The sequence below is a fragment of the Papaver somniferum genome, chromosome 9, assembly GCF_003573695.1.
Source record: "Papaver somniferum cultivar HN1 chromosome 9, ASM357369v1, whole genome shotgun sequence".
NCBI lineage: Eukaryota > Viridiplantae > Streptophyta > Magnoliopsida > Ranunculales > Papaveraceae > Papaver > Papaver somniferum.
In genome coordinates this window covers 5772854-5793518 of record NC_039366.1, presented here as the reverse complement: position 1 = coordinate 5793518, position 20665 = coordinate 5772854, and the positions used below count along the sequence as shown (strand labels likewise).

Sequence of the window (20665 nt, the reverse complement as noted above, 5' to 3'; positions counted from 1 at the left end):
ATTGGTGTAGTAGTCTTCATATTAAAATATAATTTCGAAATACCTGCATAATTATCGATAATACAATATCTCTTTAAGAAATAATGAATTTTCTTGGTCCCTGGCATAGTAGTTACACTGTATACGTTGATCAGATATCTTGGTTGGCGAATCCTCAAGCCTTCCAGGCGACAGATACCGTTAATCATCACCTCGGTGGTAGTTATAGCTCTGTAGGTGATAGTCAGTTCAGTAATTAGACCGGTGAGATGCTTATGCCTTTTACTTGTCTTCGAATCTGTGGTATTAAAGTCTATAATTGGTTTCTATAAATGATTATATTTTGGGTTTGCAGTACCAACCGCAATAGTGCAGTGCGCGTGCGGATATCCAAAATCTCAACAAGCAACATAAAGCAGGCTGGTTCTCAAAGTTGGGTAGATTAAGTATCCGCGACGGTGCATAATAAACCTGAAGTCCGAACTTTTGGATATCACTTGTTGTGTTCAAATGGGCAACCCAAAGCATAAGTGAAGTTGCCCATTAATGTTTGAGATTCCCATTCAGAATGACCAATACCAATTGCATTCAGATAGATATAACAGTTTTCATTCATTTTTTGTCTTCTATCTTTGGAATTTTTAGCATGAATGCTATATATATATATATATGAGTCGTCGGAACTGAATAATTAGCATGCATTCCACAGAAAAGCAGTAACAAAAAATGCTAACAGAACTATTTACGCCTGTAGCCCCATCACCCTAATTCACAAGAGAAATTTGTTATTTAGTCCATAAAACCCGACCCGGGTTAATGTGTAGTCCAGCGAGATAAAATATTGAGAAATTTGTTATTTAGTCCATAAAACCCGACCCGGGTTAATGTGTAGTCCAATGAGATAAAACATTTGCTGGCTGGTCCAACAAAGTTTCAAAAAGCGTAAAATTACCAAGGTAACCCTAACAACACGCGTGTCACAAGCAGAGAAGAAAACACGCGTACAAAAAAAAGTTTTCACTTTTCTTCTTGTTTTCATCGATATTTCATTCTTCTTCTTCATCAGAGAAAAGAAAATCAAAACCCTATATTCAAAAAAAAAAAGACAATCAAAAATCAAACAAGTTACAGAAAATTCGAAAAATCGTGTGAATCTCAGATAGGGCTGCACAAAACCGACTCAACCCACCAACCCAACCCACACCCACCTGAAATTACCCGCACCCGACCCAACCTACTTAGGAGCGGGTCGACTATGGATCACAACATCAAAACCCACCATATGGTGGGTCGACTGTGGGTGACAGCTTCCCTCACCCGACCCAACCCACCAACCCACCTAAATATTTCTAAGTTAATTCTAGCCCTTAGATTACCTATTCTAGATGAACCACAGCCGTTGAAGTAATGATATATAATGCGTATAAATGCTTTTCTGGCAGTAAGAGTCAACTTATGATATTAATTTTCTACACTTTTAAGTAAACACTTTTAAGTAACTTCTTATGATGTTAATTGTCTACACTTGACTTGGAGTCAGCTTTTTGATAAAAGTTATTACATCCAATCTGTAAGAGTCTTTTTTTTTTTTTTCTGAAAGTTAAATAGATTTAAAGAGCAGAAAAAGTTCACAGAGAGTTACTCAATCTGTAAGAGTCTTAGTTATTTGTATACAGGTATGCTTAACAGTAAACTATAAGTCTGTAACTGTAATGTAATGTTCATTGTATTTTATTGTGGGTAACCCACCACCCACCCGATCCAACCCGTCGTAATGTGGGTCGGGTGAAAACCGACCCATTGTAATGTTGGGTTGGTTGCGGGTGACAACTTCTGTTACCCACCATCAGTGGGTTGGGTGGTGGGTGAAGCCAAAACCGACCCAATCCAACCCATGTGCACCCCTAATCTCAGATACTCTTGAAGAAACTAATGTTAACGAAGAAGATTTTATTGATGTTGATGATGATATGGGTTTACATATAATTAAGGTATGTATTAAGTTTTTCAATTTCAATTTTATATCATAACTGGGGTTTTTTCAGTTTCAAGTTTTTCTTGAAGAAATTGATGTTAATCGAAAAATTAATGTTTTCAATCTTCTATGAACTTCAATTCGTTGGTGCAATACATATCAATATATACTGTAATTAGCATAACAGATTTTGTAGCTATTTAACAGGTATTTGTTGTAATTTTTTTAATCTTCTTCAATTTTTATTTCTTAGGTTCCTATTTTTTTGAGAATTTTTGTTACAAAATTACTAATTTCATAGTTACTTCTATGAATTTGGGGTTTTTGTATGTGTAGTGGAATATTGAAAGTTTCACAATTTTTTTCAAGTTCTGGATATATAAAAGTTTTCAGATTTTTGCTAAACCCTTAGTTCATGCTTGAATACATTTAAATATGTAGTAAGGGAAAGAGTGATTAGTTGATGATATGTACTGTATAAAATCCTAGCATAGTTTATGCTTGAACATATCGATATGTACTTAAGGAAAAGTGATTCGTTGATGTAATACATGTCAATATGTATCCTTGAATACCAAAAAAATAATATGCAATATGTGTTAATACAATACATAGCAATATGTTTTGTATTGTTGAATATAAGTAGAATTCATCAGCGCTACATATCAATTTGTATTATTGAATACTTGGATTGCATATGCATCAGGTACATATCAGTATGTATTGTCGAATACTGATGGATATTTGGTTGTACCGTGAATAACTGGATAGTTTTTGATTGTGTAAACTGCCAGTACGTATTTTCTTGTAGTTTTTGATAGTGTCAACTGCCAGTACGTATTTGTATGTATTGCGAAAAATAAAGTACATATCACCATGTACTTGTTGATGTATTGTTGTTACTTTGTTTTCTTATGAATACCCTTGTTGATTATGCATGTGATATGAAAGAAAAATCCATATGTACTGTTAAAAATTGCAGTACATATTTGGTTGTACCATGAAAAACTGGATGGTTTTTGATAGTGTCACTTACAGTACGCATTTTCCTACTATATCCTCCGCCTCCTAGAAGCACCTGTAGATGAGCCATATACTTTCAATACGATCATAAGTCCAACTATACAATCAGAATCTTAAATACTTACCATTGTTATACACACTACGAATGGGATAAAGCAATTATGAAATGAGAAGTTTGTAGTGTATTACATGAAGAACATTTGCAAATAAATATAATCACCATCACAAGTATGGGACATCTCTTAGTTGGATTGTCCTATGATGATGATCGTCATATGCTACTACAATGAAGTCAGATAAGTGGAACATGATGCTCTTTTCATTTTTCGTTCTTTGTACTTGACTTTTATGCTTTGTTCCTAACGACATGCACATTAATTTGATGATTTTTTTAAAAATGTTTTCTTGTACTTTTTAAGTCTTTAGGATTAGCACCTGCGTCATACAACATGATAGTTTTCATTTGGTTTCATGCATGAATTAAGTATACCACAATTACATCGCTGTCTTTTGAAAAAGGTCGATTTTACTAAGCTTTCAAATGGCAGGTAATGTATTCATGTTTGTCGTTGAGTCCAAGGTCTGTGAATGTGCACTTGTTTCTTATTTGTTGAGAGATATGTCGTAGATTTATAGGCTCATTAGTCCTATTTTATCATTTTAATGGGTGTCTTAACATGTGGTCATAACAATGTTGTGATCTTGAAAGTTGGTAGTAAAAAGAGTTCAGGAAATTAGAGGAAGTAAGTGGGTTAAGAAATTGGTTAGATTTTCACTTAGTACATATCAATATCTACTAGGTTTTCACTCAATACATATCAATATCCCCTAGTTAGGTTTTCAATTCTTGTTATCTTTAATACATGTATATATGTACTTGGATATTCATTTTGAATTAGTGGTAGAATGATTATTCTCAAAAATAATAAGGTTGGAGGTTATTGAACTGAAACCACTTGTTAAATAGATTTAACTGATCGACCATGTTTTTTAATAGCCTTCCTGAGTTTTCAACGTTGTAAACTTATTCTGTTATATCATACGAGATTCACTCGCTTAAAGAAGTTTGCAAATTGTTGCTTATAATGTGGTAGAAATTTGGGTCTAATGCAGTTTGTAATTGCAGAAAACAAAAGAGAACTAATAGAAGAAAAAGAAGCTAAAGGGTGGTGTTGTAGACTCTAAAAGATATATATCAATATGTATCAGGTTTTACCCAGTACATATCGATATGTACCGGTGTCAATGATAAGTTTTGACTCTTTGTGTCCTGTAAATTGTGTTTTCTGATATGTTATAAGTATCCATTTTTCCTAAAATAATGTATGCTCTCTCAATAGAATGATGTGATACCATGTACATCCTTCCATGTGCTACCGTGAGTATTTTGACCATTAACCTCTCAAACTCTAAGGGTATTCTAGCATAAACCCTCGCACACTACTTGACAGCTTTGATTCCAGAACTATATATAGTTTCAGTTTACCCTTTAGTTTGGTCACATTTTGGAAACTCTCTTTGTTTCTATGCATCATGCTTGTCTTGAATTAGAGTTTTCATGTAGTTTCTATGTATCTATAAGTAACACTAAACTGATTATGTTTTTACTAAACATGCAGTTGTTATCTACTAAGTTTTACTCAGTATATTTCAATATCTTCAGTACATGTGTATACGTGCTGCAATTTTCTGTTTTGATTTTAATTTTTTTTTGGGATTTTGTTTAAAAATTGATTACAAATATATGAATTTCTGCCTATTATATGGGTTATATCTTACAATAGCTATGAACCTCTATGAGAGTGACTATTAGAAAGACATCTATTTTTTAAAGTTACCTGGTTAACTTATTTAGATATTGTTTTGTTTTTGCAGCCTAATTTTATGAATATATCCAAGTAGGGGGTGGCAGGAATGTTGGTGGTAGTAAGAACAAGGAATCTGTGACCCGTGGTCATAACAGATGAAAGCATTGGGGATGTCGTTCCGTCGTCAGATGCCCGTAGAACTCATGTTATGTATCAGATAAATGCACAGTCTATTTATAAGAATGAAAGACTCGCAAAATCTGTGGACATAAATATCGACTGCGGAATTTGTTCTATCTAGTAGTCTCCGGAATGCATCAACATTCTCCCTCATTTCTTTGTAAGAGCGACTCATTTTGATAGTGCACTTTACAATATGGGGGAATTTATTGCACTCTCATCATTCATGCAGAAGTTGCAAAATGACGTCCTTGGAAAATGGAGATCCATAGTTTCTAGTGTCAGTCTTTTAGTAGTTCTGATACTCGGTAAATATTGGTATGCACTAGGGTTTTACTCAGTACATATCGATATGTACTGCAGAATTATGCAAAATATTAGAATTGCAAAGAAGAATAAAACCAGAAACATCAACATAAATAGTTGGATGGAGTTGATTTTAACATCTCAAAAGGGATGATATCTCTGTATCTTGCTTGTTCATTCATGAGAGAGTACAATATCTGTAAACAATCCCAATTAATAGCTAAACTATACAAGAATTTCATTGTGTTGATTTTCTAGCATTCTTGAGAGTTCTATTTACGTTTATATTTCTGTTTATATCCCTGGTAGATAGTGATAAAGTGCATGTTATACAATAAAATAGACCTGATATTTCTTGGCAAATACTTGACATCATAACTGCAAACTTCATTGTAGACATAATGGAAAAAATAGTGCGTACATTTTATCCAAAAAGATATTGTCATCTTCCTGCAAACAAAACTAAGAACCCAATCAAAAAAATAAATAAATCTAAAAGTACTAAAATCTCAATGTTCTCAAAACTTTCTTTCAGTCCTCCTAGTAGCTAGAAAAAATAAACATAGTTCTTCAACAATAAGTCCAATCATCAGTTCTTCCAAACCTAAGTGCCCAAACTTTCAAACCTTTTGCGTGAATATCTGCTACAGTGACAAGTGAGTAGAGCTCTTCCTTTTGCACTAAATATTTTCCCAGAACTGTTTGTTCGACAGGCATCTACTCTCACATCTTTCGTTCCCATGGCATTTGGCATAAACTTCCTAAATCTCCTTTGGTGCCATCTTCATGCAGGTGTTGTAGTTCAAAAAGGTGGTCAGAGTCTAACATCATGATCATATATAAATAATAAAATTATAGTTCAACAAGCACAATATTCTAATGCAACAATTTTTTTCCTGAGCAAAATAACAAAGCGTTTTATTTATTTATTTTTCTTTATCAAGGTAATACATATGTAATCTGAGTATCCAGTAGTACATATCAATATGTACTGATGGATCTTTCTTCTTTGCTGGATTGGCACGAGTCACTGGCTTGTAAAGTTCTCGCATACTGATACGTGTCTATTAGCTGCGTAAGATAAAGTACCAACAATACAGATCATTATATGTATTGATTCTTATGCAAGTAGATGTTTTTCGCAAAATACATGTCAATAGATAGTGTTTCATAACAGTACATGTCAATGTGTACAGGTTTATATATTTTCTTTAATTCAAGCATGATACGTACTTCCAATTTTTCCAATAAGAACACATCATAACGTTAGAACAGTTACTCAAACATAGGATATGTGACTAATATTTACAAGATAATACAAATCTAAGTAAACCTAAAATATCAATATGTATTGATGTTTATTCATGCATAAAAGAGGTTTTTTACACAGTAAATGTCAATAGGTATTGATACCTATTCAAGCATAAAGAGGTTTCTTACACAATACATGTCAATATGTTCTACATAATACACGTCGACATGTAATGTTAAATCATACAAACAACATTAATCTACATATTGATATGTACTAATGCATATCCAAGCATAAAAGAGGGTTGTACATGCCAACATGTACTATTAGATTATACACAAAACACTAATTTAACTATCTATATATATCCAAACAGTACATATTGACATTTTAAGGTAATGAGAGTTGGTTGAAAACAAAGTAACAAGAATACATTAACAAGTACATGGTGATATATACTGATGTATGTGTACTTCAAAAGTATCTGTTCGACAACACTACATATCCATCATTATATAATACATATTGATATGTAGTGCTGATGAATTCTACTTGTATTCAACAATACAATACGTATTGCTATGTATAGTATTAACACATACTGCATATTTTTCTTTGGTATTCAAGGATACATATTGACATGTATTACGTCAACGAATCACTTTTCCCTAAGTACATTTCTATATATCCAAGCATAGACAATGCTAGGATTTTATACAATATATATCAACTAATCACTCTTTCCCTTACTACATATTTATATGTATTCAAGCATGAACTAAAGGTTTAGAAAAAATGTGAAAACTCCTAAATTTATATATCCAAAACTTGAAAAAATTTGTGAAACTTCCAATATTCCACTACACAGAAAAAAAACCCCAAATTCATAGCGGTAACAATGAAATTAGTAATTTTGTAACAAAAATTTTCAAAAAAATACGAACCCTAAGAAAGAAAAATTGAAGAAGATCAAAAATTACAACAAATACATGTTAAATAGCTTCAAAATCTGTTATGCTAATTACAATATAGGACAATCCAACTGAGAGATGTCCCGTACTTGTGATGGTGATCAATAATGTTACTTAGTAAATTGTATACTTTCCTGCAATATATGAAACCTTGACCTCATACCAACAAATAATGCATACCACCAACAGAAAGTTTCATTTTTTGTTTGGTAATTCTAGGAATACAATTTCCAATTCATAAATGTATGTATTAAGAAACTCTTCAAGGTGTCTTATAATGTCAAGGAAGATTAGGTCATAATGTTAATCTAATCATTTTCAGAAAATTTCAGAGGGGTATGTAGACTAAATCATGCTAAGCATCACTATAAATTCACATTTAGGATCAGTGTATACTATTAAGAGATAGGCCGAATATAAGCAAAGACCCGATCTTACAATTTTTTGGAAAAAAATAAAAAATTGTAAACTAAAACGATGATAACGTTAGATTGATTATGAATCTCCACTCTAATTTCAAATTAGCTCTATGAATTGAAAAAGAAATAAAAAAATTTGATTAACCCTAAAATGAAATTCCCAGAACAATTTATTTTGAAAGAAAAATATACCTAGAATCAAAATCAAAGAGATTAGAAGAAGTCTTAGCTTTCTTACTGATGTTGATGACGAGATTCCCTGATTTCGCCGGTGATAAATTCTTCTGGTTTCATACTTAGTCTTCAAATTGGGAGAGAAAATGAAATAGGTTGGTTCGCAGCTTTTGCTAGTTGCAATTCTACGAAAGGGTAATTTCTCATTTTAAAAAATACGGTTTACATCACTCGCACGTGAACAGGACTAGAAGATAAATTTTTTAGTCCAAAAACATATTTTCGGACGAGCGAGTAAAACAATCCAGTGGGTGGACCACCCATTAAACGGGGTTCTGTATATAGGACCAATCAGTAATTCCTAGAATTCAAGCCATAACCTTGAACCCTGAACCATATTTGACAACAATAATCATTAATCACAAAACAGCGCCATTTACGCCTGTAGCGCCATCACCCTATTTTTTTTAACCATAACCCTAATTCACAAACCAAAACCCTAATTCACAAAAAATCAGTTTCCAAGTTTGGTACCTAACCACAATCACAAATTAAATAGCACCACGTTAGACCTTAACATCATCAGAAAGTCTAGCTCGCTTTGCTTTCTGCTGCTTCCTAGGCTAGAGTTTAATCGCCTTTTGAGGATTGGTCTCTTGTGCTTGGTCCTGCGTGGAATAAAACCATTCCCAGCTCATTCGTGAAATGAACTAAGATGATGATTGAAAAGAAAAAAGGTGTGTACAATGGAGCGATCTTAGGTATTGCATTATTGTGTAAATTTAGGAACGAACCTGCTGGTGTGTGATACTCTTCACAGCATCACGCGAAAGGTCAGTAAAATGCTTGTGGTACCGGCGGTACTTTGAGCAACAACAGCGCGGCTTCTTGCACATGCGCTTCAGATGCTTAGACAAATTGTCCAGCTTCTTGCAAAATTTGGGATGTTGGTTTCTGAATGATTCCACCACCCTTATCCTGAAAAATTCTACTGGAAAACTACAGCAGTACTTACATTTTGGCTTGGACTCTGCTGCTTTCTAGGAGGAAGAACCACAAACTCTATATGATTGTTGAGCGTTGGTTGGTTTTCCCGAAAGTGTACATGCCTGCTGATGATGTGGCGGGCGAGAAGTTTGAAGAACAGATTTTTGAATGGTATCTTGGGCGTTAACCGGATCAACAATCCCATGGGGGCAGTATATTTCACCTGCCAACGACAAATGATTCAATATCAGAATTCACATCTTATCATAGAGGTTATTAGTGGAAAAATGTTAGATCTGTGTTAAATTCAACAAAATGGGATAATATCAGAAATAAAACCACTTACACCACTCAATTTTAAGTGTTTGTTTCCTTTTTGCTAATTCACTCAGAATCTAAATAGGGCCATAAAGGACTTTTTGTGTATCGTTTGTGTTATGAGCTTATTACCTTGATGTCTAAATGCGTGATCATAGTTTTGCGAGGGCGCCACCATCCCTGGAATATAAATAGGGGCATAAGAATTTATAATAATCCCAGTCTGCTCCAATGTTGTTGTGGTACTGCCAGCATTATGGTCTATGTCAAATGAAGAAAAATATTGAGGCTCTACATCTGGAGACAGTGACATAAATAAAACCCCATTAGAACGACAAAAACAAGATAGCACCAAGATATCTGCATCACAGGACAGTAGAACTTAATTACCATTCATGAAATCGTAGTCACTAGGATAATCGTAGGCACTAGTACTGTATGGGTTTGGCATTTCAGGCAGTGAAGTTGGCACATCAAAGGCAGGAGATGGCATCCCATGGAATGTTGGTACAGAACATGCAGGTGATGGCATTTCATGTTGGGTAGTTGGCGCAAAATGGCTGGTGATGGCCTTCTATGGAGTGTTCGCATTCCATGTAGCGTGGTTGGCGCAGAATAGGCAGGTGATGTCATTCTATAGGGTGGCACAGAACTGGATGGTGATGGAATTTCGTGTAGTGTGGTTGGAGCATAACAGGCCGGTGATGGCATTCCAAGGAGTGTAGTTGGCCTATAACAGGCAGGTGATGATGGCATTCTATGGGGTGATGGCGTTGAACAGGCAGGTGATGGCATTCCATGTTTAGAATCAGTATACTCCACAGGAAGCAGGCCTCTCATGTTTTTTTACTGAGAAAAAAACAATAATAATGGATTAATTATTGATGGAGTGATGGTCCGAATTTGGAAAAGCCTCAGCAACTAAGTCTAACCAAACATTATAAAATAGTAAAATTCAAAAATCATGAGTTAATATTGAATATACATCGTTAAAGTCATTAGATAATAACACTAATTGTCTATATTTGAAAATTTTCAACACCTAAGGTTTACTAAACAATAGAAGAAGAAAAAAAGAACGGTAATAACAGGAAAACAAAAACCTACGATCATGAAAATAAGAACTACAATGATGATTGATTTAAAGGAAAAACTTACGTATCTAGACGAGCATTAGGCATTTCTAAACCAGTATCTCCAGCTGGTATCACCTGGTTTGCATTATAGGACCCAAATTTTGATGTGTACATGTTAGGTGAAGGAGCTTCCAGTTCGGTCAAAGAGACTAGATATAATATTTTTCATGTAAAGTCGTTGGGTGTTGATATCCGCGATCTGAGTTCGAAACTCATTAACTACTACCAATAGACGAAAGAATGTGAGAGATAAAGATTTAGGTTTTTTCAGGTTGGGTATTAGGTTGTACACGGCAGAATTTTTAAGATAGATACTGATGGGATTCGTTTAGGATTCTACAGCTGGTACATCAAAGTTATATTGTGAGATAATTTTTACTGACCAATCAGAAAGGAATTTGTGACGCTACAAAATCAGATTTTTAACAGTTTACATTAAGTTAAACACCTACTTGTAAAATGACTAATTTAACCCTAAAGTGAATCTATTTGTAGCCGCGGGGCATATCATGTTATTCAACGACCCACAAGATTATGCGATATGACCTAACCCGCGTTTGATAAGCATTAACCTTCCTTTCTCGGTAGGCCTGTCAATGGAAGAATATCCGTCGGATATTTAGAAATCCGATATCCGACATGTTAAGCACTATCGGATATTCGATATCCGATAATATCCTATAGGATATCAAAATCAGATATCGATTCCGATAGGCTAAGCTGTCGGATATCCGATAGTATCCGGTTATAACAAAAAAGCTTAAAAATCCTTGTAAAACATTTTCATAATTGACACTTATGGGATATTTATCCGGGATAAATTACAAATAAGTTCCTATACTATCGGATATCGGATATTAACATTTCGGATGGGGTCTAATCCGTTTCCGATATGTTAAGGAAGAAATATCCGACAAAATATCTGATCCGATATCCGATATCCGTTAAAACGGATAAAATCCTATAGGATCTCGAATACTCGGAAACGGATACCGGATATCGAACAAATATTGACAGGCCTATTTCTCAGTTTTATCAAGTTTATCAAAGAGGAAGGATCCATGGACCATTATCAAGATTACTGAATCTGTAATCATACGCCTACGGCCATTCGCAGTTTAGAATAAGTTAAAACAAATCAATTTTTTGGTGGCGTAACAAATCAATTCTTTTTACAGTTTAGATTAAGTTAAACAAATCAGTTTTTTTGCGGTGTAACAAATCAATTTTTTTTGTTTAATTGAAATCGATTTTCTTAAAAAAAAATAATTAAGTTAAGCAATAAAAAAAAATAATTAAGTTAAACTAAGGTGATCCCCCCTACCCACACGAAAAAAAAAAAGGTTTATATTATTTTTTAACTGCATTCACGGCTTCTAGATAGGTTTATGTTTCCTATATTTGGAGCTCAGATGATGTCCGCATCGTGGTGTGAAATCTTGATGTACACCTAGCAAATTCGTTTGTAGGTGGAGGCTACCAAATGGAATTGCCTTTCAAATATATCAATTAAGGTCGCTTGTAGGTATTGTGTACGCAAAGAATTATAGAGTGCCTAACCGCTTTCATCTTTAATACCTTTTAGACTTAGTATACCAACATGGCAACATCAATGTTGCATTAAAAGTCATTTTAATCATATTATCAAGGGATATTTTGACTTTGGGTCCCATAAAATGGTATACCTTTGCATTTAGAACCTAACTTTGTCCAGCTTTGAGTTTGGGTCCCGGTGGGTCCCAGTCAAACAGTTGACGTAACGGTTGACCAGTTGACCGTCTATAATATGTGAAATGACCAACGAAAATAATTTTTTTTGTTTATTTACCAACTCTACCAAGTTAGACACGTGGGAAAATATTGATCGCAAGTTATGGATTAGTTCTAGTCTTATCTGGGTATATAATTCTAACCCTAAAATTTCAGACACAATATCATCGATCTTTGATGTACATCGTTGATTGAATTCGATCGTACTAGGGATTTCGTAGTTGTGACAATGAAGATTGAGAGTTAATATCGGAGGTTGATTTATTGTTGCTGCCGATTTTAGGTCAACCAAAAGGTATGGAAAAGGAATTTTTCATTTGTTAATAAAATTTAGGATATTCTTAATTAAGGTTTTCATGATGAATACCCATGTTGTCTAATGGTGATGATAGTTTAATGGATTGATTTTGTTTGTTTCAGTTGTAATTTTTTATTTGTTTTTATCCAATTTTTGTTTTGTCTCTGAATTGTCGTGTTTGTCTTTCCATGAGTTGTTAATTGTAGTTGCAAATCTTGAAGTAATGAATGAATTGTTAAATCTAGTGGTCCTGCTGTTGGGTTCAATAAGTGTGTTTTACAAATCTTCAAGTTATGAATGAAGTGTTAATTTATAGTGGTGTTGTTGGTGCTCTGTGTATACAATGGTGCTTTTTATGCATATCTTGTAGTTGTAGTCAAGAGTGTTTACTGTTACGGTCAATAATCATGTAATTTGAATGTTGTATATACTAATTGTGATTGTTGGGTGTATTGAAATGCAGGTCTTATGGAGGATGATTTATGAGATACTTTCCTACTAAAGGTGGTCATGTGGTTGGTAAGAGTAACAGGGCTGCGCATCCTATATAGCGACCCTGCCAGACTATAACCCGGAAGAAGACCTGACTTCTCCCTTTTGAATCCTAAGAAGTTAGTTCACAATCAGTAGTCAAGGGCAGTCAAGTCAGCTATCCATTGTTGATGACCAGTGCTTAGTAATGAGTTGGTGTTGGTAGTGGTTCCCATAGATGATGAAGTTTGTTTGCCGATAGGTACCAAGGTGATGAGTCAAAGACTTGGATGAGGTTAACTGTAACAGTGATGATGAAGACCTGTCAGAACCATATTGTGGAGTGATGAGAATTAGGGTGACTGGTCAAATCCAATCCAACACTTGCATCAACAGTTGAGTTCGAAGAATTTGTTGCAGAGACTGAGAGTATAAATGGCGAGTATAAGATGGCTGAAAATATTGTTGCGGTTTGAAAGTTATTGTTGGCCAAGAATGGTCAAATTACAAAGAATGCAGGGATTATTGAAGAACCCTTGCCATAGACATGAATTATGGAAGGACTCAAGTGAAGAACATCAGGAAGAAGCAACAATACAAATGCATTTTTGATGATGTCCTGGAAAAATTTACTGTGCTGTGGCTCCCTGATCGCCAAATATGCCAATGTAAATCTGGTCATTTGCATTCATACTTGTGAATCATTTCATGAGTTGAAGCATCCTCTGGCAAATGCAAAATGGGTGGCAACAGGTTATGTGAGCCTTTTAAAGCTCATCCTAACTACAGCCTAGAGATTCATAACTTAGGTAAAAAGCAGCCATAAAGTTGACATTTCTTATTATTCTGCTGGCATGGGTATCATTTAACCTTAGAAAAAATTATGGGTAGTTATGAGGATGGATTAAGAATATTCTGCACTATGTAAAGAGATTTAGATGATAATCCTACTAATATTGCTTTGCTATAAGACAGATGAAAAATGGGAGGTTCAAGTCACTGCATTGAATATAGAATATCACTTGATGGCTTTAGATGTTCTTAGACCTATTCTAGGTTTAGATGGAACTCATTTAAAGGGAAAATATGGTGGTACCTTGTTGGCAGTTGTGGGACTGATGCCAACAATGGTTTTCCCCTTGCTATTTACATTTGTCAGTCAGACTGCAAAGAAGCTTGGATAGATTTTTAGTATATTTGCCACCGGAGTTAAAGAAACATGACAGGGCACTAACATTTATAAGTGACAGACAAAAGGGATTAGTAGAAGGTGTTGCTAGAAATTTTGAAGATGTGAATCACTTTCATAGGTTCTGTTTTAGACATTTATATAAGAATTTAAAGGCTAAGCACCCTGGAAAGAACATAGAATTCATGGCATGGAGGGCAGCAAGGTCTTATAGTGAGGTGGGACACAAGATTTGGATGGAAAGACTGAGAGAAGCTAAGGCATCTGCAGCAGAATGGTTTGATGACAAACCAGTTGAGCAATGGGCAAGGGCTTATTTTGATAAGTCTTCAAAGTGTGATCATATCACATCAAACTTCTGTGAAGCCTTCAATGCTTGTATTCTGGAATTGAGGTTCATGCCCATTGCAAAGTTGGTGCAAAAATATCATCTTCTCATGATGAGAATCTTCTATGATAGAGAATTAGTGGGAAATAGAATGAATGATGGAGGTGTGGTCCCTAGAGTGATGATAACTATTAACAAGCATCTCTACTTCACCCATGAGTTCACAAAACAGCCATCTTCTGACTTTGTGTGGACTATATTAGACACAAAGAAAGATATCAGCTGGAATGTTTATCTGAAAGAGCATACATGTACCTGCAATGTATGGCAAGTTAGTGGTATTCCATGTGTACATGCAATTTGTGCAAGCTTGCATTTCAGGACTAGAAACTTTGATCAGTAAGTCTTCTTTTTCATTTGAAAGCTTTTGGTACTTATTTTCCTTACATTTTGTTTTGTTATCTTTTTCTATTACTGAAAATTTGTTTCATTTACTTGGTAGGTATGTCCATCCATACATGAAGGTGACTAACTATAGAGACTTGTATGCTCCATCACTTAAGCCACTCAGGGATAAAGCTTTATGGGCACATGTAATATGCTTATAAGTATAACTTTTTGACTTGTAATATTCTAAATCATTGTGTATGTATGCAGAATCTGTTGGATGATGTGAAGCCTCCAAAAGTTACTAGACCCACAGGGAGGCCTAGAAATCAAAGAAGAAGGGACAATGATGAGATACGTGGCAGGAATTCTAGACAGTACATGTGTGGAAAGTGTTATACATATGGTCACAACAGAAAAACTTGCACTGGTGCAACTGCTGCAAATGTGGATCAAGGTAAATAGTGTTAACTTCTAGATGTTATACTTGACTTTACATAAATGGATAAGGCTTAAACTAATGTGTTCATGTGTGTGTGCAGCTCCAGCTACCTTCACAGGTCCTCATGTGAGACCAAATCCAGCCGGTATGTTTGAGATCATGTATTTTAACTGCTCCAGCTTTTATATCTTCTTGTAGGTACTAAATCCAACCGGAAGAGGTGTTGGTGGTGTTCAGAGAGGATGTGTTGGTTCTCGGGGAGGAGGTGTTAGTGCTCGGAGAGGTAGAGCTTTCTTGAGAGGTGGTGCTGTATTTTCGACGAGTGGAAGGGGAAACATGCATAGAATTATGGATTGGCTAGGCACACCTGAGCAGTGGGCAAATGATGAATGACGGTGGATCGTGTATGTTCCAAATTTGAAATAATCTTATTTTGTAAACTTTGCAAAAGTTTAACTGCAGAAATCACAGACTTGTTTTGAATGCAGAAATCACAGACTTGATTTGACCGAAAAATCTTGTTTATGTGTTCGTAGGATTTTTTTTCAAAGTCACGTGCAGGTCACGTGGCCATGTTTCTGACTTAACGGAGTTAATTAATTAATATATTAATTGAAAATAAAAATTGAATTATAGACGGTCAACTGGTCAACCGTTACGTCAACTGTTTGACTGGGACCCACCGGGACCCAAACTCAAAGCTGGACAAAGTTAGGCTCTAAATGCAAAGGTATACCATTTTATGGGACCCAAAATCAAAATATCCCTATTATCAATCTTTTGTCCAGAATACCAGATCAACTTAGTCCTATCAATGTATGAATATTTAGTGCTAATGTGAAACTACAAGTAGCTTACATAACTACGCGATTTCACTCATTAAACAAATACTTTCTAAGTTAATTCAGCCATGACTTCATTTCATCTCCTTCATTTGTTGATCTTTCTATTCACCAGCATCCCTCGATTACCTGTTTCCGCTCATGGATGCCATGATGAGGATAGAAGTGCTCTCTTAAACTTCAAATCCTCTTTGAGCGACTCATCAAACCGATTGTCCTCATGGAGAGAAGGCCACCAACATGAAAACTGTTGTAATTGGCACGGAATAGGATGTTCAAATATCTCTTCTCGTGTCATTTCCATCGACCTTCAAAATAAACAACTTGAGAATTACTTACAAGAATTTGATCTTTATACTTCTAATGCCTCCAATCTACCGGAAACTTCCCTAACAGGTAAATTTTCTGCTTCCCTTTTAAAGCTTATTCATCTGGAAATATCTTGATCTTTCCTTTAACGATTTCCAGGAGTCACAAATCCCACTACAACTTTCTTCTCTACGAAAACTTGTTCATCTCGATCTCTCCCACTCGCATTTTTCAGCTTCAATCTCGTCACAGTTCAATAACCTATCCTAATGGGAACTGCAAGATGAAACTTAGCTTATATAAAGACAACTCTCTTTATTGATGTTTAGAAAATCTCTCAAAACTAAACACAAGCTCTAATCTTGTTCATATGATCAACCACAAATTTGGTGATCATATATATATAGAACTATGAATTCCTTTTTTCTAGTCCTATTACCTTATTACATGTCTTTCCTTTTCTTAGAACTAGATGACTTCTAATTCCCTTAGGATTACATCAATTTCCTAATCTTGTCCTAACCAGCTTGTTAGTGACTTCTATGTTGAAGTTTAACAAGCATTCTCCCCGTTAAGCTCCAACCTTACCCGTGACATATCTTGTACTCCAATCAATTGTCTCATTTCTTCAAACTTGATCCGAGCTAATGCCTTTGTCAATATATCTGCTTTCTGCTCAGTTCCTGGTATGTGTTCAACGTTGATGATCTCCTTCTCGATACATTCTCGTATGAAATGATACCTTTTGTGAATGTGTTTCGTCTTCCCATGAAACACTGGATTTTTAGTGAGTGCAATTGCAGACTTATTATCAATCTTGATGAGAACTTTTTCAGATTCTCTTCCTTTGATTTCACCCAACAGTTCTTGAAGCCATATTAATTGTTTAGCTTCTTCTGTTGCAGCCATAAACTCAGCTTCACAGGATGAGAGGGCTACAGTGTCTTGCTTCTGTGAACACCATGTAATAGGTGCTTCTCCTAGATAAAATATATGACCAGTTGTACTTTTTCCATCATCTTGGTCAATATTATGACTGCTGTCACTATACCCAACAATTCCTTTTGATCCTCCTCGACCATACTTCAATCCACATCTGATTGTTCCTTTTAGATATCTTAATATCTGCTTTATTACATCACCATGAGACTTGCGTGGACTCTGCATATAACGGCTTGCTACTCCCACAGAGAAAGTCAAATCTGGTCTTGTGTGTAATAAGTATCTAAGGCATCCAACATTTCCTCTATAACTTGTTGGATCAATCTCTGCTTCTTCTTGTGCCTTTGAAACTTTAAGTCCTGCTTCTTGTTTAATCTGAATACCATCTACTCCTTGATGGACTTCTATGCCAAGGTAATAAGTGAGTTTTCCGAGGTCTGACATCTCAAACTTCGATGACATTTCTCTCTTGAACTCATTGATCACCTTAAGGGAGTTGCCAGTCAAAAATAGATCATCTACATAGACTGCAATTACAAGAAGCGTTCCCTTTTCTTCTCTTCTGTATACTGATGTTTCTTTAGAGCACTTAAAAAATCTGATTTCTCTTAAGATTTGATATAACTTTGTATTCCATGCTCGAGGAGCTTGTCTTAGACCACATAGAGCTTTTGATAACTTATAAACCTTATGCTCTTGTCATTTTACTTCAAAACCTTCTGGTTGTTCAACATACACATCTTCTCGCAATTCACCATGTAAGAATGCTGTCTTAACGTTTAAGTAGTGAATTTCCCATGAGTTTGATGCTGCTTCTGCTATTAAGAGACGAATTGCCTCTAGTCTAGCAACTAGTGTGAAAACTTCATCAAAGTCTATGCGTGATTCTTGAACGTATCCCTTAGCTACAAGTCTTGCCTTATATTTGTTGACAGTACCATCAGCATTCCGTTTTATTTTGAAGATCCATTTAAGACCAATCACTTTTACCCCACCTGGCTTATCAACTAGAAACCAAGTCTTGTTTCTGTTGATTGAAATAATTTCTTCTCTACATGATTTTGTCCATTTAGTCGAGACCTTTGCTTCCTGAAAATTCCTTGGTTCATCATTAACAGAAAGTAGCATAATCTCACATTCTTCTGCAGCTTGAAGAACATAATCCTCCAGGTACTGTGGCTTTTTTATCTGTCTTGTTGATTTTCGCAGTGGAATGGGTTGAGTTATTTCATCGATCTCTTCTTCTTCTACTACTTCCTCGTTATTCTCAGTATTTTCATTATTCTCTTCTTCTTCTTGATTAACATCATTGTTTCCATTGGTATTGATGATTATGGGTCCTTCGCCTTCATCAATTACTTGACCCCATCTCATGTGAAACATTCCTAGATCCCTACTTGGTCCATCATTAGTTTCTTTCCAGTTTCAGTTTGCTTTTTCATCGAATACCACATCTCAACTCACTATTACTCTTTTCGTTGTTGGATTGAATAATATGTAAGCTTTGGATCCAGGCTCAATTCCTAGATGCACAAGAGTCTGAGATCGATCATCCAGTTTCTTAAGAGTTGCAGAATTAAATTTTGTGTATGCTTTGCAACCAAACACTCTTAAATGATCTATGTTTGGTTTTCTCTTTCGCAAACTTTCATATGGAGTCATGTCTTTCAGAGCTTTCGTAGGTATCCTGTTTATCAGGTATGTGGAGTGTCGTACAACTTCTCCCCATAGATAATTAGGTACCTGCATAGCCTTTAAAGAACTTCTTGTCATCTCCATTAGAGTCTTGTTTCTCCTCTCCACCACTCTGTTTTGTTGTGGTAGCCCTCGAACCATCTTGTTCTGAGACATAGTTTTTAAGGTTCTGAAACTTATGTGTCCTAACCTTGCGTGCCACTTCCATGTCTGATCTTCCAGTCTCATATTCAGGCACAATGGCCTTCCAATCATGAGACTTATCTTGTAGAGTCTATTATGTGAGCGTGAGACTCTAACTAAAAGTCTTCCACTTGGGTCATGAACTGTTAGAATAATCTTGTCGCATTCTAACATCACATCCAACTTCTGTAGCTTGTCCTCAGCTTAGAATGTTGCTTTGTAAGTTTGGGATGAAGTAGATGTTTGTGACAAGCTTCTGTTCTCCGGTCTTGCTCTGAAATAGAATTGATCCTTTCCCTTCAATTTCTACAGAAGATCCATCCCCAAACTTCACTTGTCCTTTGATTTTCTCATTGAGTTCAGAAAAGTAGTGTCTCTTACCAGTCATGTGATTGCTGGATCCATTATCTAAATACCAGATTCCTTCTTCTCCATCCTTTGATTCGTATTTCTTTGGTATTAGTTTCCCTTCGTTTAAGAATACAACTTCATGCATGAAAAGAGATGTATCTGCTTCCCTTGTTTCATTCTTGTTTGCTTCTTCCATCTTTTGTATTCTTTCAGGGCATACAGAGGAAAAGTGTCCTGGTTTATCACATCTGTAAAAAATAATGTTTGATCTATCCTTCTTTTCTTTCTCTTGGTTTTGATCATTCTGACTTGTTGTTCTATCTTGTGAGTTAAACCTTCCTCCCCTTCCTCGGCTTCTATTTACTCTACCACCTCTTCCACGACCTCTTCCTCTTGTCGCAGAGTTTTGTTGGTAAGAGTTTGTGTACAAGAGTTTTCCTTGAGTTTCTCCATTGTTTTCTTCATCAAGGATTCTCTCTTCATATGCTTTCAATCTTCCAATTATATCTTCATAGCTAGTCTTCTTTAAATCTAAGACTTGTTCGAGAGAAGCTATGATATGAATATACTTGGATCCTGGTAAACTATTGAGAAACTTCTTTACCAGTTTATCTTCATCAATGGATTGTCCAAGTGACGCAGCTTTTGGGGCTATTTCTGATAGCTTTCCTGCAAAGCTATCAATAGTATCAGTGTCTTTCATCTTCATTCTTTCAAATTCAGATATTAAGGTTTGCAGACGGGCTTCTTTAACTCGATCAGCTCCGAGATTACGTGCCCTTATTGCATCCCAAATTTTCTTTGAAGTTTCCTGTTCACCAACTTGTAGAACAAGACATTCTGGTATTGCTTGAAAGATTAATCCAATGACAACATTGTTTTTGTCTGGGTCCAATATACCAGGATCAATTGTTTCCCAAACTTTATATA

The 20665-nt window shown here is 35.3% G+C and overlaps 1 protein-coding gene across 1 annotated transcript; it reads left to right on the top strand.

Annotated features, from left to right (window-relative positions):
- The first annotated feature begins 14441 nt into the window (after positions 1-14441).
- LOC113311220 lies at positions 14442-15806 on the top strand. The gene is made up of 5 exons (XM_026560064.1): positions 14442-14983; positions 15087-15177; positions 15242-15428; positions 15514-15539; positions 15612-15806. The coding sequence occupies exons 1-5, from the start codon at positions 14442-14444 to the stop codon at positions 15804-15806; spliced, it is 1041 nt and encodes a 346-aa protein (XP_026415849.1).
- The last annotated feature ends 4859 nt before the right edge of the window (positions 15807-20665 follow it).